Here is a 23,788-nt window from a genome sequence, read left to right as displayed (position 1 = left end):
CAGATCTGCATCAGAAATTATAGACAGTTCAGAAATCAATTGGGAGTGTTTTCATAGAAGTTACTGATCTGAAGTGTCCACTGGCTGCCCATACTACAAGACTGATGTTCTACTGTAAAAACTGAAGAGCCTGAAGTGTACTTTTACATTAATGAAACTCAATCTATCTCCTCATGGAAGTAGACAGAAAATATAATTATCCCAATGCATTTACTATGATCCAGAATATTACATACCCTTTAAACTAAAATGGTACATGGTATAGTTTTAAAACACTTAGTAAAAATCAATAAAATTGGTTCATAACTTGGAGAGCAAAAATTATCATATGGAGTTAAGAAAATAAACCTAGCCCACCTAGAAAAGAGGCAAAGAGAAAAACTAAGAAAAAAATTCATATATTTTTCCAAAGAATGAGTAATTACAGTATAGCAATGCATAAAAACACAGGTACAGACTAAACAATGTTGCTATTGTTATTTCCAGAATGTATTCTTTTTCTTGGTCAACTTACTCAGAATTGACAAAGATTATTCCATACTTCTGTAATAAAAAAGTTATCAATCTAATGTTTTCAAGCTCTTGAATTTTATTATTTTAATATAAAATGAAAGTATTTATTAAATATTTATGAATTTAAAAATTTCTTACTATTTCAGTTATCTTTATCAAAGTATGTTTTCTCTATACAAATAAAAGACATTACATTAATAAGTTCCAAGGCATTGGTTAAATTTACCTTATTAGTGGCTGGTGTAGTGCAACCAATGATGCATGGATAGTAACAGACACAACACAAAGGTGAAAATAATCAAACATAACATTAACATGATGATGGAGGCCTCTGTGGGGGCTAAAGTGCAGCTTCAATGTTCGGCTACTTATTAGTTGCAAGGTGTTCAGATCATCTGCCCTGTAAAAAGCAACACATTTGCATATAAGTACAGAATATTTAGTAAAGGCCAATATTTTGTAGAGTAGTTTCAACTATCAGAAACATACATTATACTTAATTACTTTTTTAAAATTTAGAATGAGAATAATTTTAAAAGCATCAAATTTGTATTAGATAATAATATGAAACATTACAATTGAGAAGATAACCAGATCCTACCCACTGTTTTCTATTGGTCCATGATGTGAACTTTTTTTTCCACTAATACCCCTATAAAATGAGTCCTTTCTGATACTTCAGGAATTAATCTCATATTAAAGTAAATTTTACACCATAGGAAATACTGTTTATTAACAAGGTTGAAGTATAAAATAGGTAAAATCCTAGTATAATAAATCCCAAAAAATACTTCAAATTATTTTTACTGTATAAAATTTTATTAAATGCTGCTCAAAAATAAGCAGGCCATTGTTTATTTAGCAAAATAAAGATATTTTATTACAGATATTTAGTCTGTCATTAGATTTACATAAATAAAAAATCTGAAACAAGGCCATGAAAAATTATAACCAAATATACTTTTTAAAAAATCCATACATACATTACAACTACCTATGGGTAATAAACTACCTAATTCATTTCAGCATACTCCTCATAAAGAATTCCGAGTTGGTTAAAAAAACAAGTAGACTTTTCAGTACCGTGACTATTTAGTCGTTAATCTTACATGAAGTCCGAATTTAAATACCATTTTCAAGAAGTATTGCTAAAACTACATTTGAAATGAGGAAAAAAAACCCTCCAAGAATAAAACTGTTAAATGGATCTTTGATTCTTGTTTTAAATGAATACAAGCACAATTTGTCCCTAAGATATATGACTGCATGTCCAGGTGTGTGAGCATGTCTGAAGTAGCCAGTCCTAAAACTTTCTCTAGGGCTCTAGAATTTAATGAACTATTAATAAAACTGTCAAGCCTAAGAGTCATCAGTCTGGATAACTCTCAGAATATCAACAAAGGCCCACCTAAAGAAGGCATACCTCATGCCACCAAGAAAGATTAGCCAGTGATACACTGGAAGAGAGATCAGTTATATGTAAATGCCTCACAATAGTGATATTTTATCAGTGCCATTTCTAGAGTCTAGAAAATTGTATTTCTTTAACTTGTCTGATTTTGCTACCTGGAGCTTATGGAATCATAATAGGCACAATAGAGCAGCCCTAACCATTCTCATGAGATTCCCCCAGAAAACAGAAGTAATTCAAAATAAACAAGATGGGGATAGGCTGGATTCTAACATGAAAATGGGGAATCTAATACTAACACATTAACAGTCATGAGTATCTAAAGATTTTTTAATTGTTTGATTAGCTACTTACGAATAATCTCCATCTGTGAAGTGTAGATCCAAGGACAATAGGAAATTCATTTCTTCAAGGGTTTCTTCAATCTGAATAGAAATTACAATGAGATACTTTTTAAATATTTATAGAAAGTTAGAAATAAGCCTTGAGGCTCTACAAAAAATATTTATCTAAATATATATAAAGAGATGTTTACCTTTTTTTCATCCAACAACATTTTAACTTTGAAGATCATGACATCATTTAAAACAACCTCTTCATTTTTGTACAGAATTTGAAATGTTTTACTGCAAATCAGAGAATCATGAACTGATGCTGGAAAGGCTAAAGTCATACCTAAAAAAGATAAGACTGGTAACTGACAGGCAAAAGGCAAAATATAATAAAAGTAAATTAATACTTTTATTTTAAAAGACTGTAAGTTTTAGTATATTAGTCCAGAGTCATTACCATTTTATATAGCAGTATTAGAACACTTCTGAAAGTTTACTAATTTTTATAAAAAATGAATAAGTATATTATAGCCATTATAAAATTGTTATATGACTTATGTTACTCTGAAATATAAATGAAGAAATTTCAAAGTTAACATTTTAGAATGAATAATTGATCTGCATCCCTGCCTCAGGCCAGTGGAGTGTCCTTTGTTCTTTGTACCACAGGAGCTGACCAAACAGAACTGTCAGGGTGGAGATGGGATGGATCAGAATCATAATCTACAGTTAAACAGAAAGAGCCTGAAGCTTAAAACCCTCCCTTTAAAAGCACTGCATTGCTGCTTATAGACAGGAAAATTGGTATTTTTAGACAGGAGTCTGCCATTTTCCTTATTTGCCAGGAGGTTAATAAATCTCCCTTTCCTTCTCCTTGAACCCCTTGTCCTTGTTCTTCTGATGCAGCCTTGGGACAAGGGCCAAACTTTCAGTAACACTAATGACTTTCACCTTGCTAAATCCAATGATCATCTTACTTGACTTACAATCAGCATCTGACATAACTACATATTCTCTCATTCTTGATACACCTCTTTAAATTGGCTTTCTGAATATTACACTCTTCTGGTTTTATTCCTCACAGGCCACCTGTTTTTAGTCCTTTTAAGCTGCTTTTTTCCCCCCTTATCAAGAAGCAACATAATGCTACGGTTAAAAACACAGACTTTGAAGTCAGACTGGCTGGATTTAAATCCTGGCTCGGCCACTTACTAGATCTGTGATCTTTATTAATTCTTCTCTTTCTTCTATGCCTCACATCTAATTATTCAGCAAACTCCATTGGCTCTACCAATAAATGCTAGAAATGCTTAAACAGAAAAAAAGAAGACTACCTTTAGGAATGCTCTCAAAGGGATTCTAGCACCAGATAAGAAATTGTATACAAAATATATAATTCTTGCTTTGGAATAACAACTATTAACCTTCTGTGAAAGTTGCCTATTTCCTCAACTGTTATCAATGCACAAAGTTTTAAAGAAGACATAACAATGACTTACAGAGAATAAACTTTGCCTTAATTTTATTCTTAAACCAGGAGTAATGGGCAACAGATGTGCAACTTCCAAGTTATTCCTTCATTCATCCAATCAACAAATACTTGTTGGATACCTCTTAGTACCAGGCACTCTCTAGGTGATGGGGATATACAATAAAATGAAAGAGATAAGAATTTCTGATCTGAGAGCTTACATCCTAATAGAGGGAGGGAGTGTGATGGAGAATAAAAATAAGTAAATAATACAGTATGTTCGAAAGCAAGTGCCATGGAGAAAATTAAAGAGAGGAAAAAGATTTGAGAAAGACAGCAATTTTAAACAGAAGTCAGGCAATGCTCTCCTGGGTAAGGCAATCTATCAGCAAAAAACAAAACAGATTCCTACGTTCTTTCCCCTACTACATGCCACTAGGTTGCTGCCCCTCCTTCACCCTTGTAGTAGCCTGGAGGTTTATTCCCTGAAGAGGATAAAATAAAAGCCCTCTGAACTGAAAGTCACCTGGAAAAACTGAGAGTATTAGTACACAAGCATAGGCATATTGAATACTAAATGCAAAGATTCCCAGAAATCTTCCTCTACTGGCTTCTAAATGGCTGGCAGACAGATTCTTCCTCTCCAGGAATGATATAGACAAGAGTCTTCTGTGATATTTCAAGAACTATAGAATCTGATTTTTGCTCTACTCGCAAGCTAACAAGCTAGCCTGTCATGGTTCCATGGTTTCATAGATGCTGGCAGAAGACACAAGACTCTTGGGTCGAAGACAAAAAATTTTATTATTCACAACAAGCAGCACGAACTTGTTGTTTACATCAGTTTCCCCTGTACTCACTCCCCTGACCCAGGTCCCATGGGAGTGACCTGGAAGCAGGCACAGGTGGATGCTACTCATGCAGTGGGTTTTTGGTCACAATTGAGGAACTCTACACTTAGGAAACCTCAATCTTTCATAAGGGGCTCTAGGAAAACCTGTCTAACCTTTGTACTGAAGGCAGAACATTATCATTATTATATTGGACAGTAAACAAATTTACTCTATGCTCTAGACAGAGATACTATCTATAACTTCCAAAGCTGTTCACTAGTTGGAGGAAAGTCATGGAAAGTTTGGATGCAAATCAGCTTACTCCAGTTGTTAGATATCCAATACTTTGTCATATTACAACCTTGCCAGAGCCCTGAATGTGGTGAACTCTCAATTTTACACAATCCACTCTTGATCTTGCCCACTAATTACTCCAAAGGAGGCCTTAAAACCTTTCTGGTATACAGAAGCAGAGATTCTTCACCTTTTCTTCTTCTGGGAATCTTCTTTTGATAATAGTGATATTGTCCCTTTCTTATACAACTGGGTTTGTGCTAGCTACTCAGTTTTTTCAAACTCAAAAGATATCAGTATTTCCTTGGGATACATTCACAAGTGCTAAAACTATAAAGAAAGCAAAAGAATAATTTAACATGAAAGTCAGGAGGGGAACACAGGAGGGTTTTAAAGTATTGGAGTAAGTTCTATTTATTAAATGAAGGGCTGGGTACCTGGGTGTTCATTTTATTATTTAATAAAATTATGTGCTATATAATCTTCAAAAACCAACCACTTTCTTTGATCTTACCTAATTCTGCAATTACACCTGCACTAAGTGTTACAGAGGACAAAGTGATAGAACATTTTATCATATGAGGATAAACCTAGTCCGTGAAGCCAGGAAAGGCCTTGTTAACAATATAATTTTTGAGCTAAAACATCACGAAAAAGTGTCAAATGAAGATTGAAAGGAAGAACATTTCAGGAGGAAAGAACAGAAATTTTTTGAAGGCAAGGTCCATGTCTCACGTATTTGTTACTTCATATAGTGTAATATTATGAACATGGTTAGCACTTACATATGTGGAAAAACTGAACCCCTTATGTACTGCTGGTGAAAATGTAAAATAGTGTAGCTGCTATGGAAAACAGCATGAAGGTTCCTCAAAAAATTAAAACTAGAACTACCGTATGATCCAACAATCCCACCTCTAGGTATTCATCTGAAAGAATTGAAAACAGGAGCTCAAAGAGATTTTTTCACTCCCAAGTTCACAGAAGCATTATTCACAATAGCCAAAAGATTAAAAAAAAAACCTAAATGCTTATCTATAAATGAAAAGATAAAGAAAATGTGGTATACACATACAATGGAATATTATTCAGACTTAAAAAAGGAAATCTTGTCATACGCTACAAAGAGATGAACCATAAGGATGTTGTGTTAAGTGCAATAAGCCACTCACAGAGGAGCAACTACTGCATGATTCCACTTATATGAAATATCTATAGTCAAACTCACATAAGAACAAAGTAGAATGGTAGTTGCCAGGAACAGGGGAAGGAGGAAATGGGGAGTTGCTATTCAATGGTGTAGAGTTTCAGTTAGTCAAGATAAAAAAGTCCTAGGGATCTGCTGTACAAAGAAGTGCATATACTTAACAATATTGTACTGTACATTAAAAAATTTGTTACGAGGGTAGATTTCATGTTACATGTTTTTTATCACAATAAAAAAAACGAGTGCTTTACTCTGGAGTGTTATTACCCCATGACAATTTATTTAGAGAAAAGCATGAAGTTTTTTGCCTAAAGTAAATAGTAATCTTCCTCATATTCTGTTCTTGGGGCTGGGTGCCCAAGTATCACAGCTAACATGAGTGTAGACCTTTATTTTATTCCAATTTTCAGTCCCACCTCTCATTTCCCATCATCAGCTATACCAGACTAACTTTAAACCTGAAAACCCTCAGAGTTGGGAGGAAGAGATGCCCCAAAATGTAGTTCGGCTCCCATTTCTACTTCTGCTTTCCGTCTTTTAAAAACTTACTGAAATATTTTTCTGTTATTCCTTTTATACTTCTATATTGCTATCACCAAAGGGTCTTAGAAACAAGAAGTCCCAAATGTGTGTATACTCAGTTTATTGTCTTGAATCTGAAACTCTGTTTTTTAAATACTTTCTAGTTGATAACACCACCATTTACCTTTTTCATTGCTGTAATTTAGGACTGAGCATTATGTCTTACAAAAAATAGGCAATTGTCAAGTAGTTACTGAATAAATGAATTTTTATCTAATTTCTTAACTTTGTGTCGTATTTCCTCGTTCAAATGACTCTACTGTCATTTTGCCTATCAGTTATCTGCTAATACAAACATTCAGACCTACAGTTTTAGAGACTTGTGATAACTAAAGTCCTACAAATACTTAAATTAAGTCATGATAATTTGCATTTTATTCCTATCACTATCTTTTTGTATTTCCATTTCCTTTGGTTAAACAGCATTGGTATCTTTTATTTGTTTTGTGAAAAAATAAACATTCATTCAATCATAATTTATTAAGTCTCTAAAGTATTGGAAACTAAGAGATATGAACATAAATAAGAACTCTAACCATTTTCAGAGTTCCTAGTGTAGTTTGTATAGAAACATTCAAACAAATAATTGCAGTACAATGTGATAATCTCCTAACTCCCTGTTTCAGCAGGCCAAAGCAAATGGCAATGTAATTATTACTGTATCTTAAGCCAGGTAAAAAGACAATAAATGGCAATGACAGAAGGAAGCTGCTGAATCTGGAGAAAGCCAAATAGAGGGTTGTAACGCCAAATTTCATACTCTTTGCAAAGTTTACCGAAGGATCTAACTTTAGGGTGAGTTTTCCATTCATGGCTGTTGAGATTATTTAGTTACTGGTAACAGTAATGGACGTAATACAAATTGTCTCCAGCTATATGTTACTTTAAATGTTCCTCGTTTTTTTAAAGCATTATTTGCTCATGAGGTTTGATGTTTCTTTTAGTATAATTCTATGATAAGAGCTCAAAGTGGTATATAGAAAGTGCTATAACAACGTGGCAGAGGAAACTTCTAACTGCCTAGGATAGAGTTATCTATGGCTTACAAAAAGGGGTAATGAGGAGGGGAGAGCACACAAAAAACATGAAGAAAGTTAAAACCCATCAAATTTGAGAAAGTGGAAGTAGGTCCATAGAATCCACAGTGAGAACAATGGGAAATACAATAAGATATGTAGGATAAGGTCAAATCATGAAAAATCTTAATTCAGAAGAACTAACCAAACATTTCAGTTGCTCTTAAAGGAAGGCCCTGAAAAGTTGGTGACTGGGCAACATTTAAGGAGACAACTAGTAAGGGAGAAAGATACAGTTCTACTAGCAGTACTTCAAAATATCTGAAGCTTTATTACAAGTGGTTAATTAACCACTGCCAAGACAAAGTAACTGGGACAACCTTTCCTTACTTTGATAACAAGCTCTTATTTCCAGCCTTCCTTTTTTCCTTGATGTTAATTTTTTAACTACTATTATGTGTATAAAAGCTGAGTGGTAACAAGTAGGAAGAAAAATGAAATATATATATACACACAAAGATATTATCCAGAACACAACAGAGGATGGCCTTAGGAAAAACCCCACAAATACAAATAACTGGAAGTTTCTTTTTTGATCAACCTTTGTTGATTTCTTGTTGGCCTAAATATTTATCAAGTTGTAAAGCTTCTATGAAAATGGAGAATATATTTTTCAATCAGACGTTCCCAACACATTATTGTTCAAATTCTTGTGAAATTTCCTTCTCTTTCTCCTCTTAAATGGCAATCTTCTACTACTATTAGCTACCAAATACAGATCCTTTTGTGTTGGGCACTGTGCCTTCTGGGTATCATTACTAATCCTTTTCATAACCATGTAAGAATTAATATAGACATTTTATAGACACCAAGGTTCTAATGACTTAAATAATCTGCCCAGGAAGCAAATGCCACAGCTGTTTGCACCAAAGCCTGACCTGGCCTTCAATGTCACATTGACAAACTAGTTCAAACGTATGTGTTCCCTTATACACACCACAGAACTCCTACACTAATCAGAGAAGTCTCAGAAGAAAAGACTCAAGGGAGGTATAAAAAGGCTAAACTGTATAAATCAGCAAACTTGCCTACATGTAAGGCTAATTCTTGAAAACTAAGAAGGGAAAGACATATATAAATGGATCCTTTTTCATAGACCGTCTTTCCTTAAACCAAGCAGGTTCTGAGCTCCTTAGAGTTCGCCTTACTTAAGATTTTTAACACCTGGGTCAATTTAGGACAGAAAAAAGGGAACTGATGCTTATTGAGGTCTCTTCACACAATTTTTGAATTTAATTTTCACAAGCACACGGTGAGACAGGCATTATTTCCATTTCATTGACTAGGAAAGAAAAGGCACAGAGGAACTGAATAATTTGCTTAAGACCATACAGCTAGTGAATGGCAGACAGGACTCGAAAGTAGTTTTGTCCAAATTCAAACACTTTCTATAGATTAAGCTAGTTTTATAAGAATAGAAATGCAAGCCCAAGTACTTAGATTTCTTTAATATGTTATAAATTCAGGGGTCTTTTGTGAGGTCTCTTCTCTTCAGTTCTTCCTTCTTGCCCTTGGTCATCCTAGTTCATGGTTCTCATCTCAGAAATGGTTTTATTGGTTTTCAGACAATAATAAATTTTTGAATTAAATTCATTAACATCTTGTGTTAATGAGCTTAACTACTATGCTGTATATTAGAAATTATATAAAATGTAAAGAAAAAAGGAAAAACGAAGTTTATTATTTAAGGTCTTTACAATATTAAATGGTTCATATGATGAGTATGATGACTGTTTCTCATTATTTTTACATTTCTAGACGTCAAATAATACTTTACATATGTACAGCCCTTTACAGTTTGCTAAGTATTAATATTTCACTTATTTAATGTACAACCTTATTCACACTATTTAATGTGAAGCGGGTAATACATTTCATAGGTGAGAAACTGAAGCTCTCAGAGAGGTTAAGTGAGTTTTCCTGATATAGCATAAAAGAAAGCTGGTCTCCTAATTCCAAGTCACTACTTTGTTTACTGTATCAGAGCTGCATCTCTGAATCAACAGTTTCTAAAATACATAAGATATATCTCTATATATTATTAACAGTGACCCAGATCCATACCGAAGTAACTAGACCTGCCTTAACTGTCTTACTAAACACTTAAGATCCTCTTTATGTTGGATAGTCATTTCAATTCTATAAACCCTTTCCTTCTTGTGTGACCACAAAAATGCAAAAGCTGTTTACTTGTTTTCAGCCTTCAGAATCAACCAATAGACGAAGCACAGAAGATTTAACTACAGTTACAAAACAAGATATGAATGTTAGCAGCCTTAATAATGAAAAGAAGGGGTATGTCTAACAGAGGTTGGAAGGTAGAGGGAGAGAGAAAATTTTAAAACAGAGGTGAGAATCTTTATATCCTTATTACAAAATGAGGGGTTTGTCATAATCACTGAAATAGGAAATAAGTTTAAATACATTATTTGAAGCTACAGAAATAGTCAGAGAAAGATATGAGAATAACAGTACCTATTTTTAAAGTCAGAAGAGAGGGAGAGAGGAAATGATATAAATAAGATAAATTGTCTTTTATTATAACAGGAAGTCCATTGACAATGTCTGTATAGAGGTAACCATAAGGACTAGAAAAACAGTTAAAAGTGGTTGCACCTGGAGAATCAGCTATAGTTTCCACTACATGTCTTTCTGGATTAATTGATCTTTTAACTATGCCTGTATTATTTTGTAAAAAATTATTTTTTTCCAAAAAAGAGATGGATTAATGTTAAAAAGCAAACATATTCCATTTTAATAATACTATCATTACTAGAAATAAAAAGTTGTTATTTGAACTTTTTTGAAACATATATAAACGTTATATATGTTTATATAATATTTCAAACTGTGGCCAGATTCCTGGAACCAGCAATGATTTTTCTGTAGAAGTCTATGAATGCTTTCTAATTAACCAATTTTCAACAGGCCTGCACTTATTGTCTTTCATGACTGACCTTATTGTCGATGACAGCTATTTCCTGACTCAAACCTCTCACTGTCAGCACAATCTTGTGCTGGAAATAATTTAAATGTGCCGTGTAATACCCCCTAATTCCCATCCCATCCAACCTGTCCCACTGTAACTCACAGACAAAAATCATTATTTTTCTCTCTTTTCTCTAGAAATTTTCCAAAAATATACTGAAGGTATAGGAACTATGGTAAAATGAAGTGCTGGAAGGAAAAGGTATTGAGATGAAAGTACAAATCAAAGTTAGAAGAAAAATAGAGCACATAATAAAAAGCATAGAGAAAATCCAAGCCGTTAGAAGAAAAAAGGAATTTTGAAGGAACATAAGTAAAAGAGAATTAACATACAGGATAAAGGAAAACTATTCTATATAAAGATATTTATGTTAAAAAATGATGCTAGACATCAATGAAATGTATTTATTAAAAGAAAGTTAGCTAAATACATAACAGTAATTTCTGGAGGCAGAAAAATGTTTGGAAAAATACCTTTCCCTAATAATTTACTAATATTCAAAAGATACACACTCCCGAAACTCCTCAGTACTACTGTAAAATGAAATATATTAATATTTTGAGGGAGGAAGGACACAGAGGACAGAAACATTATCTCAAAGACTATAATAAACAGGCTACCTTCTTTGCTCTTTTTTTCCATACTGCTGGTGAGAAAACACATCTAGACAGAAGAACATTATTTTGGATCTAACCAACACTTGTGAATCTCTAATAAGTCACCACACTTCACCAACCACTACTCTCTCTAATTTACATATTAATTTAACATTTAACAAGATAGGGGCTATTCTGGGCTACACTGACATGAAATACATGAGATCTAACCAGATTTACCTTACCACAGAGGTGTCGAAAGGATGAAACAAGATTCAAAAGCTGTGGAACACTACACAATACAAAAGGTAACCATACTGGGAATAGCGCTGGGCAGGGGAAAAACAGAACACAGCATAATTTGTTCAAGGTCACTTTATTTGTAAAGTTTTTCAGATATATTTGCATACCATAAACAAGAAAAACAAAATATCCTAAGTTATAGAGTAAAACTAAAACATACTGATAACATTTGGAATAAAAAATATCTTAAGAAGTCATATTTGGTAGTACTTTTCAGACAAGACAGACAAAAGTTTGCTATTTTAAAAAAAAATGAGAAAAAAGTATGAAAGAGATTTTATGTATTTCTTTCTTTTTTGGTCCAAAACCTAGTTCTTGAAACTGCTATTTTAGCTGCTATAATTTAATTAAAAAGCATGCAATCTCCTAAAAAATTCCTGGTATAATGCTATAAAAATACATACATAGATAATGATTCCACATACAAGCTAAAATCATATAGAAATCTATTGTTTTCCAAAACCAGGCTTTTCTTTTATAGACTGGTTTCTGCTATAAACTATTTATTTTTAAAAAATATTTCCTTTCCACACACTAGTAAACTATCAGCTCACGCACATTTCACAGTGTATAACACACAGTTGAGAGTATCAGGACCTAGAAACTGAATTGGCAGCAACAATGATTAAATTTAGACTTACAAATAAGAAAAATGAAAAAAATCACAGGCCCCAAGAAAAGGTTAAGAGAAGGTAGTCTATCTAGGCACTTTGGAAACACAATTTGTCATAATGTCAAAATAATATTACTTTGTAAATGATATTAATTATGTGATATTTCTGCCATACAGATGACTTAGAGATTAAACTCTGACTCATGTCAATTTTTATAAAAATCAAATCATTTCCAAGCCGTATTTAGCTGACAGAGTAATGATTATGGAGTTTGGTTCAAATAGGGTTGTCCATAACATAAATTCATTTCTATCTTTTTCTAGAATATTTATTTCTCTTAAAAAGACAAAGGTAACTGAATAGCTATCAAATTTTCACTTTTCTGGTAAGTAAATCAAGACCAAACTAATTTGAACAAATATATTCATTTGAAACATAAAACATCATATGTAAGAAGCTTTTGGTATAAGAGGCTAAATACAAATACCACAATATTTAAATTGTTCATGTTTCAAAGATTAGGTATCAGCTAATAAATGTTGGTACCATGAAACTAGCTATGGAAAGAGTCTTCACTGAGTCTGTAGAGCCACCCTGTCACTATCAAATACAATAATAAATGAACAATCACCAGATCTGGAAGCTCAGTTTTTACAGTACGTAGTCACTGAAGGAAACAGTGTAAGTCATGTACTTAGCTCACAAATTACTGAAGGCAAAACACTCAAAAGGCCTTGGAAAAACAACTATGCTATGAAAACATAGAAAGGACATTTTCTTGTTGCCATAAAGTACATACGTGTTCTTCAAAACAAAGCATCCACTCTTGAGTTGTCAGGATGTAAACCATTCTCAAAGGACCAGAAACTACTGAATGACACACCTCACTTTAGATCACTGCAACCTCTAGACCCTGAGATCCCTGCCCCAGGTTCTTAATTCCAAACTCTTGTCAACCAAGATGATACCATTTTCTTCCTGACAGGGGGCAGAAAAAGGTGTTCTGATTGAACTGTAATATAAGTAGCCACAACCAAAGTCATTCATGGACTACTGAACTAGTAAGAGTAATCAGGAGTTACTGCTAAATCTCTTGACAACTTAATTTTGATGTTCTTCCTTATCTTCAACTCATCAGTCAAGAAGTAGAGCTAGAAAAAATGTTTCCATACAGTTTAGGTCAAGATAACTTATTGAGAAAGGAGGAAGTTACATTACTATGAAGCAAATCATTCTCAATGAAACCCATTGATCAAATTAAATGCTGTGACATCTAATTATATACTCTACACCAATCTAAAAATCTAACTAACAAGATTTCACTGTCAAATGACAGATTTGTCCCCTAGTCATCATTCCTATTGGCTATTAATTCTGATATCCGTAATCATTCTTGGAATTTCTTTGTAATGCCAAGCATGGATAAAATTTCTAGTCCTCTGAGGTAGTTATTTAGAACCTAAGAGAAACAAGATAGAAACAATTCTCTAGATGATAGAGAAAGACGCTAAATAAAAAAATTAATGATTAAAAAATATTTCATTTGTAAGAGAATTTTTTAATCTTTTAAACATGAAATCTATTTGTCCAGAACAGTAATAATGAAAGAATGAAGAAATAACACCTAACATACCAAGGTTTTTGGGTTTTATACAAGTAAGACTATATACTAACTGAAATTAGGAAATAAGCAAATATTTGCTTCTGGCGCCCTTCCTTTTGGCCTTTCAATCATTTGCTAAGAATTTATAATTTATCTGGTTTTGTCTGTTTTATACTATTTCCCCATTTCTCTTTCTAGAATTACTATCTCTTTCTTTCCTCTTGAATAGATTTTTCTGAGCTAAGTTGATTAAATAATCTCATCTCCAAACATTTAAAAAGCAATGTTATTTCATTAATTCCATATTAAAATAACCCTAAATGCAAAAATGTTAACTTCAGTATAGATTATTAATTCAATTCCAAAAAAATCTCTTAGGTTCTTATATGAGAAAAATTTTACAAGTCAAGAATTAATATTCATAGGTTTGACATTATTTCTCATCAAACTTCACGATCACAAAGAATAAACTGACTACTTTTAAAATTCACTACTTAAAAGTGGTTAACCTATTTAACCTTTTGGAATTTATGTCAAGTATCTTGCCATCTTGAAAATATCTCACAAACTAAAGTCTGAGGGTTTTTCTCAACTGGCAACTTCAGGAGATAAAATTGAACAAGAGATTTAGTCTACTAGATTTGAAGAAGTTCAAAAGGGAGTACCCAAATCTGTCTTGAAACATCAGTTGTTTACTACTTCGGTGTTTCTTAAAAGTAGACTTACAAAAGAAGATCTATTTTGACAATAAATATATACATTAACATGTATGCCAGACCAACAAGAAAGTTTTTTTTTTCATTTTAAGAAAATGAATGCAAATATATATATATATATATTTCTTTTTTTTTTTTCTTTTGGTCATGAGCGACAGACCTTCCAGAGCATTCTGATAGTCTTCAGGAAGAAAAACTCTCCATTATGTACAATTCATTAAACTTTAACATTAACAGCATTTTAGTATCCACAGTATGATAAAAAGATAATCTTAAATACTTCAAATTCCAACTAAATTTTTTTAAATTTCAAAAATGGACTGAATTATGCTCAGCAAAGCTTCAGTGTTAGGTGCACTTTATTATTTTTATGATGCTTTAAAAACTAGTAATTCACATTAGGCTTACGTGATAACTTTTTAGAATGTTTCATTACCATTTCATTTCCTAACTACATGGAATAAAACAGCATATACTGTACTGGAAAAGCTGAAAAATGTTCACTGATTATGTCAGGGCCACGAGTTTTAACTTAAACCTTTTAATGCTAATGTCTCTCCTTAGAATATGAATTAACTAACAGACCTGTTATAACACATCTATTTCATACCTTCCTACATTGCCTTCTGGCTCTTTGTTTTATAATTACAGTACTTAATCCAGAAAAAAATTTGGTTAAAAAAATGCTCTCAGAATCCATACTATAAAACTTTATTATCAAATACCTTTTTGTAATCATAAGTAAAATATGTTTACGTTCACTTTGCATCTTTTTACTTTGTATTTTACATAACATGATTAATACCACTTCTACCTATGTTTGTTTTCATGAAACTTTATTTTTTCATGTGCTCATGGTAAGAAACCTAAGAAGGAGACAGGGTATCTATAATCAAGCCTGTTCTGTTGAGGTCCCAATATATTTCTTTCTTTTTTGTTTTCTTTTTTTTTGAGACAAGTCTCACTATGTCACCCAGGCTAGAGTGCAGTGGCGTCAGCCTAGCTCATAGCAACCTCAAACTCCTGGGCTCAAGCCATCCTCCTGCCTCAGTCCCCCTAGCAGCTGGGATTACAGGCACGTGCCACTAAGCCCAGCTAATGTTTTCTATTTCTAGTAGAGATGGGGGATTCACTTTTGCTTAGGCTGGTCCAGAACTCCTGACCTCAAGCCACCCTCCCACCTTGGCCTCCCAGAGTGCTAGGATTATAGGCGTGAGCCACCCCACTCGGCCCCCGATATATTTCTTATAATGGACATCATAATGATGCTCTTTCGTATCTTATATTTGTAATAAAAAAATTCTGAAAGGTTATTATTGCACATTATAATGTTGCTTCAGATTTTATTTTAACTTAAAAATATTCCTTGGCTTACCTGTTGTTGCATGTAACAAACTAGCTTCTACTCTGTGGGGAATTCTTGGTGGAATTTTCATAGATGCACGAATCTGATAAAAACTAAAGCAAAATAGACACGGAAGTCATTTCAGAACATATTTAAAAATATGCAATGCTCCAACTTCCATATTTGTAAACATATCAAAATAATAAAGTTGGTCTAATTATCTAATTATAGTCTCCCATAACATTTTCTATGGGTGAAAAATTAAATATCAGACCCACATATCAAATATTAGCACAGGATAAAACCAAAGGGGAAACCCAGAATGTACTAAGATGAATGCAAGAAACAGAAGCAATATATATAGTATTGCTTACTTTACATGAAGGAATATGATAGCAATTTGTGGAATTAGGCAGGCAACTAAGAGTTTCCTTGTTTAATTTGATTTATTCATTTTTTTCTTTTAAAAGATAATTACTCAAATGTAATTTTGAGAAAATACACTATTCATTATAAATAGCTTTTAGAAAGTAGATTTATACTATAAATAACAAAATAAAAATATGTGTTTGGTTTAATCAACTGTGTTTTTTTCAAGGTAAACTATTTGTTTATGTACTTTTACTTAAGATTTTGAAATAGTATATATGTATATTTAAATATCTACCACTCAGTAACTTTAAATTACAAAAAAATTGTAAGATAAAAACATTATAATATGGTTGTGTTTTAACACCATTACAGTGCAAATTTGCATATATAATGGAGGATACACACGACTTTACACACAAACACAATCACCAAAAGCTAAATTAATGTTATTATATACATCAAAGTTTAGATATATACTGGGGAGTTGAATATTTAATGTTTATTTTTTAAAAATAATTTCCTATAGTTTATTAAATTTTCAAATAATATAAAGATTAAAAATGTAAATATATTAATTACTATTATTTCTAGGAAGATGTCATCTTGGAAAGGGATATATAATCAGATCACAAAGAAGAGCGACTGGAAGGGTAGTAGTTAAATTTAAAATTTTTAAAGTCACAATGTGGCCTTAAAGAAACATGGCAAAACTCCACAGAGATAGATGATTCATCGAGACTAAGAAGAGATCTGCTTGAAAACATAAAAAAACTGAGAACAAAAATCAAAGTGGAATCAGCTGGAGCCTTGGAACTGGAGAAGAACCAAGTCTTCTAGGAACTTCCCATGTTGAGAATTGTGACTAAAGGTTAAGTGAAATATTGCTATTTTAAAATATATAAGTACATGTTTTAAAGGTGATTAAGACTGAATAGTAATTAATAGATGCTTCATTTTAAACTTACTGAGCATAGAGACCATGTCTTCTTCATAAGTGTATACTCACAATCCTAACAAAACAATTTATACACAATTAAGTGCTCAACACATGTTTGCTGAAGTTTGGAGATATTTAAACAAAACTCTACATTTGTCTAATGTCAGTTTTCACAGAAATAGAAAATACAATCCTAAAATTCATATTCTAGCCAAAGCAATCTTGACCCAAAAGAATAAAGCTGGAGCCACCACATTTTCTGATTTCAAAATATGTTTCTGAGCTACTATAATCAAAACAGTATGGTACTGGCATAAAAACAGACATATCAACCAATGGAACAGTATAGAAATCCCAGAAATAAACCCATGCATTTATAGTCAGTTGGTTTTCGACAAAGGTGCCAAGAACACACAATGGGGAAAGGACAATTTTTTCAATAAATGGTGGTAGGAAAACTGCATACCCACATGCAGAAGAATGAAATTAGAGCCTTACCTCACACCATATACAAAAATCAAGTCAAAATGGACTAAAGACTTAACATAAGACCTGAAACTATAAAACTACTAGAAGAAAACATAGGGAAAAACTCCACAACATTGTTCTAAGAAATGATTTCTTGGATATGACCTCTGAAGAACAGGCAACAAAAGCAAAAATAGACAAATGGGATTCTATCAAACTGAAAACGTTCTGCATAGCAAATGAAACAATTAACAGAGTGAAGAAACAACTTATAGGTTGGGAAAAAAATATCTGTAACCATACAACTGATAAGGCCCTAATATCCAAAATACATAGGGAACTCAATAGCAAGAATAAAAACAACCTGATTAAAAAGTGGGCAAAGTACATGAATAGACATTTCTCAAAAGAAGACATATGAATAGTTAACATATATATGAAAAAAAAAGTTTGACATCTCTATTTATCAGGGAAATGCATATCAAAACCACAATAAGAATCACTCACACCTGTTAGAATGACTATTATCAAGAAGACAATAAAAAAGATAAGTGTCGGTGGGGATGTAGAGAAAAAGAAACTGCTATACACTGTTGGCGGAAATGTAAATTAGTACAGCCAATATGGAAATCAGTACAATGGTTCCTCAACAAACTAAAAATATACCACCTAGCAATCTAAAATTCCCTGAATACCATTCATTCCTCATTTATTGAGGATCTATGTGATAGGTACTACACATACGGGGCCAGGGGGAAAAGCACAAAACAATAAAATACAAACATTATTTTAAGTAAAGTTTATTTAATATTTATGAAAGCAGCCTGTTACTGTAAGTACATTTTTATTAAAATTAATGGTACTTAAAAGTATATAATTTTTAAAATGAATAAAACTTTAAAATGTGCATTAGTTAACTATTTGTAAAAATAAAATATCAAATGAGAAAATTCAATATAAAAATCAAAAGATAAAACACTGTCATTCTAAGGGTTGTGGTAGGCTAGGTTATTCAGAACAATCTCTTACTAAAAAACAACTAAAACTGTCATATAAAGTATAAAAATATAATATCTTTATAAAATTACTCAAGAACTGACAAGATATTAGGTCATTAAATATGAAATGTCCAATTTCAAATCAAAAGTGTAGATTATATCTTAAACAAGAAGCAGTCTAATTAAAGTATGCACCTACACTATCAACACAATTTTGCCGTCTTTTAATGGTAGCTTGTTTATGCCAGCAACGATGAAGCTGGGAGAGCAAGTGATGATGAAAATCACAAAAGGCATTTTCCACACCTTCTTGAGAACTGAATATTTTTCCTTGCAAGAAGTGGTCCAAAGCCTGGAAGAAGTGGTAGTCAGTTGGTGCAAGGTCTGGTGAATATGGTGGATGACAGACAGTTTGCAAGTCCAGCCTCAGTAGTTTGAGAAGTATTGTTTGCGTAACATGTGGTCAAGCATTGTCTTGCAAGAGGGATTGGCCTGTCTCTATTAACCAATCTCAGCTGCTTAATTGCAAGCAACCTCATCATTTCGTCTAACTGGTTGCAGCAGACATCCCCTATAATCGATTGACCAGGTTTCATGAAGCTGTAGTGGATAATATCAGTGTCTGGACCACCAAACAGACACTATTAGCTTTTTTTGACGAATGCTTAGTTTTTAACTGTGTTTCAGCAATTCATCTTTATCCAACCATTGTGCCGAATGCTTTGGAACTGTCAAAAACAATCCATTTTTTATCACACATGACAATACAGTGTAGAATGGTTCACCTGTATGTCATGACAGCAAAGAAAGGCAAGCTTCAAGATGATTTCTCTTCTGACGCTTGTTCAATTCATGTGGTACCCATGTATCCAGCTTCCTTACCTTGCTAATTTGTTTCAAATGGTTCAATATCGTTGGAATAGTAACATCAAACGTTGCTGCTAATCCATGTGTAGGTTGAGATGGATTCACTTCCACTACAGCTTTCAGCTCATCATTATCCACCTTGGTCTCATGGTGCCCACACAGCTCATTTTCAAGATTAAAATCATCAGAATGGAACTTCTGGAATCATCGACGTACCATGCGTTCATTAGCCACATCCTTTCCAAATACTTGACTGATTATTTTGAGCTGTCTGCGCAGAACTGGTTCCATGGCAGAACTCATTCAAAAATAACATGAATTTTTGACTTATCCATGATTTCACAAAAATTGCTCTAAAAAATTTTTTAAAGATAATCACAAGCTAGAAACCATGCATTTGAAAGAATGAGGATGTACCTTCACAATACAAATAAAACGAGAAGCATTAAAGTAAAAATGTCAGAGATATTAATTGGCAAACAGTATGTAAGGAAATCAGACATTTCATAATGACCTAATACAAAACAAAATTAAACAAAAATAAATCCTTAACTTTAAACAAATGAACTTATCTACTTGATTGCAATTCCACAGAGAAGTACTTCAACTGATTTTTAAAACAGTATTTTGATTGCATATTCCTCACAGGATGTATCTTAGCAATAAAAGAGAACTATGAAAAATTTTTAAACATTTACAGTCTTGGAGGTAATGCTGCTAGTATTATTTTGGAACTATCTTACATAGATATATCTGCAAACATATATAAATCAAGCAAGTAAGTAATGATCTATGTTGTTAAGAACCAAGATTTTCAGTGTAAGTGAAAAGAGATACAAACATAAAATCAAAAAAGTCCCTGTAATCTTAAATTACAACTGGAAATATCAGTATAAATTCACGATGCATTTTTCTCATAAAAATGTATTTGCGCCTGGCATGGTGGCTCACACTTGTTATCCTAGAACTCTGGGAGGCTGAGGCAGGAGGATCACCTGAGGTTGGGAGTTAGAGACCAGCCTGAGCAAGATCAAGACTCCATCTCTACAAAAAATGCAAAAATTAGCCAGGCATGTTGGCATGTGCCTATAGTCCCAGCTACTCTACAGGCTGAGGCAGGGGGACCACTAGAGCCCAGGAGTTCGAGGCTACAGTGAGCTATGATAATGCCACTGCATTCTAGCTGGGGGAACAGAGCAAAACTGTCTAAAAAAAAAAAAAAAAACTGATACATATACTATGTTGTCATATTTCTAAATGTGATTCCTCAAAGAGTGAGATTACATCTCCAAACAAAAGAAAAAAATGTATCTGCTAGTTCTGTTAACTGAAAAGGCTTAGAATCAATAACCCAATAAAAATGTGTACCTTTATCATGTATATTATGATTTCTAAATCCTATTTCCCAATAAAAGGAGCCAGGGTTCCTTGGTTGATTCCAGGCCTGGAGCAGGGAATGTACAAAAGTCTGGAACAGCTGGTCATAGTGGAAAATAAGGACATTATTAAATATTACTTAAGACTGTCATTTGGGAAATTCACAGAAACCAACCTGAAGGGCTTCCTCTAAGTGTTAAAAAAAAAAATGACACAATATTGACATCAAATAATTAACTACTTGATGTAGTTTCTTGTGAGCTTCAATCACCACTACTTAATCAGAAGTCCTCAATGCATGAACTTTAAGCATACAACATACACAAGACATATTAATAGGCAAGAAATAATTTTTTTCCAAGGTTATAATCAATGTCAATAATACAAAAATTCAGCTGAAAATTTCTGTCTCTTTTAGCTGACAGTCCTTTTTAATCAAACTATAAATCTTCCATGGTTTAACAATCTCAGAATCATAAACATAAGGGATGAAGATAATTTTGTTAAAAACTATGTTGCATGGAACCTGGTTTCTAGGCTTCTATGGGACTTTTCCAAAAGGATTTAAGCTCCATGATTTTGTAATGTTACTAAAATTTAGGAACACAATTTCTAAATCCATATTCTTCTTCATTTCCAAGTCACAATATGTTCTTCACTTTGTAATATTAATAGTATATCTTTGACAAGGAAATGGTGGCAGCACATGACTAAGAAAAGCTGTAGTAGTTACAGGCATGTAATTAAACTGTTTTAAGGTAACCGAGATATGAAATAAAATTAAAAAGAATAAAGTATTACTTTCACCTTCTGCCCCAGCAATATTTTCCTCACCAGTTATTTAACAGCAGTATGCTACATTATTGACTATCCCAAACATACCTGAAATCAAACTGATAACATTTCATTTGCTTTACTAAAGAATATGAAAACGTAGCACTTTGTCAAAGCTCCCATATCTTCTAAATATTTGAAAATACCTGACCTAGTCCATTTGCTTCCTTCCAAAATGAATTAGACTCAACTCCATTCTAGAAGCCATTTACTAATATTCTAAAGCTGCACTACTTAAAATGTGGTACACAGACTGATGCATCTTTGTGAAACATTTGTTACAATCCGCAGTGAAATAAAGCAAGTCAACTATATCACAAAGCACACTCTTTATGTCACTTGACTTGTTTTTTTAATGGCAAAACTTTCTCAAAGAAGAAAGCAGTGCATTAACTTACATTCTGGCAAAAGTGCCTCATCTATTCTTGAACCAATAACAAACCATTTGCAGACAGGCTCCTGAGAACAGCAGTGACCCTAAAGAATTCTAGAAAAAGATGTTCTAATTTTGCTATGGTCTCCAAAGAGAGAAAATTTTTCACCCAGATTAATACCTAACTGAAATGCTACAACTTCAATTTAATCCCATTCCCTTATCCTTTATGCCAACAGCAACAGGTGTTCAAAATAGCAATTTTTCCCTATATATTTAAAGGGCAATACTTCCTCCCCATTTGGAGCTCTCTTGACAAATGTATTTTGAATAAAGTCATTTGGGAAGTCAACCATCTTGTAATCAGATACTTCTAGTATAATAAAAATCTTAATTTATATTACTCATTTATAAGACATATATCCACATTCCACTTAATAACATTTATGATCATGCTTTAGAATTTTGATTTTGTTTTCAGAGTTTATAAATCCACTATATTAAACAAAATGACAGGAGAATAGAGTAAAATTAAAATAAAACTAGCTTTTCTTTAGATTGTAAGCATCTGAGCTTTTTATTCACAATTAAGGAAAAACAATGTAATTACAGTAAAAATTATTATGTAAATGAATTAGTAATCTGTTAACTCTTCTGAAAGCAGGTAAAAATTTTTTTAAAGAATCTTTTTTAACATTGACTAATCTATTATACCCAACAAGTCTAAGCAAATATATAATTTTGCAATTCAATTAAAGTTAAGAGTTGTTAAGTCCAGCCTAGCCTGCTGGAGGATGAAAGACTATGAAAGAGAGCTGAGGAATCCCAGCCAAGGCCATCTTAGACCAATTATCCTACACCTGACTCGTTAGCTGACCATAGATGCTTGAGCAAGCTTAGCTGCCATCAGTCAACCACTTAAGGAAAACAACAAATGGTTATTGCTTTAAGTCACTTAAAAAAAAAAAAGTTAAGACTTGTTTAAGGACTATTTGATTATTACAAGGAGATGCCGCTATGTCCTGGTTGGCCTGAAACAATACTGGTTTTCATCTGTTGTCTGGACATATTATTAACAGTGCCTTTTTTCACTTTAAAAAGTATCTTGATTTGGCCAATAAATCATATGGTCACCCAAATATAACTGTGCTTAGAAACTTTGTTTTGCAACTTAAATTACTTATACAGTTTATAAACTGTGTAAGTTTTTTTAACCAGATGCTTTTTAATGTCCTTATAACTCTGTTTAACAATAGTCTCTACAATTCAGACATATTAAAAAGAAAAATTAACTATTATACTAATTAGGTTAGAATTAAATATGGCAGTATAAGTATTTCTGACATTTAGGTGTATTTTAGGATCCTAAAGAGTATTACAAGAATTGGGAAAGCCCTAGCCAGATATAAATGAATATATAAAAGTTAATGTCTTCCTTTACACTAAAAAATAGCCAGTTAGACAATATAATGGAAGAAAATATTTGAATTAGAAAAAATGTATAGGTAAAATCAATTCATCTATAAAGAATCCAATATAATGAGATAAGTACTAAAGTAAAACAATCTATTTTTTAGTTGTTATTGCATATATTATTTATTTCCCATACCCTATTAAGAATGAATGTTGCAAAGGGTCACAAAAACAATCTCACAGATGAAGAGGATAGTGCTTTTT

General features: G+C 32.6%; 1 protein-coding gene across 3 annotated transcripts in view; it reads right to left on the bottom strand.

The window, feature by feature from the left end:
• The window catches only part of FAM135A (family with sequence similarity 135 member A), a 101,804-nt gene that overhangs the window by 74,548 nt on the left and 3,468 nt on the right, over nt 1-23,788 (bottom strand). For all 3 annotated transcript variants that reach the window (XM_045543811.1, XM_045543813.1, XM_045543812.1), the window contains exons 2-5: nt 15,916-15,998; nt 2,460-2,599; nt 2,279-2,349; nt 740-913 (exon numbers count right to left, since the gene is read on the bottom strand). In XM_045543811.1, the coding sequence (XP_045399767.1) occupies nt 740-913; nt 2,279-2,349; nt 2,460-2,599; nt 15,916-15,998 (468 nt within the window). The remainder of the gene's footprint in view (nt 1-739; nt 914-2,278; nt 2,350-2,459; nt 2,600-15,915; nt 15,999-23,788) is intronic.

The sequence above is a fragment of the Lemur catta genome, chromosome 2 (assembly GCF_020740605.2).
Source record: "Lemur catta isolate mLemCat1 chromosome 2, mLemCat1.pri, whole genome shotgun sequence".
In the NCBI taxonomy this organism is placed as follows: Eukaryota; Metazoa; Chordata; class Mammalia; order Primates; family Lemuridae; genus Lemur; species Lemur catta.
Note: the sequence above shows the minus strand (reverse complement) of the source record. Positions and strands in the feature narration are given on the sequence as shown.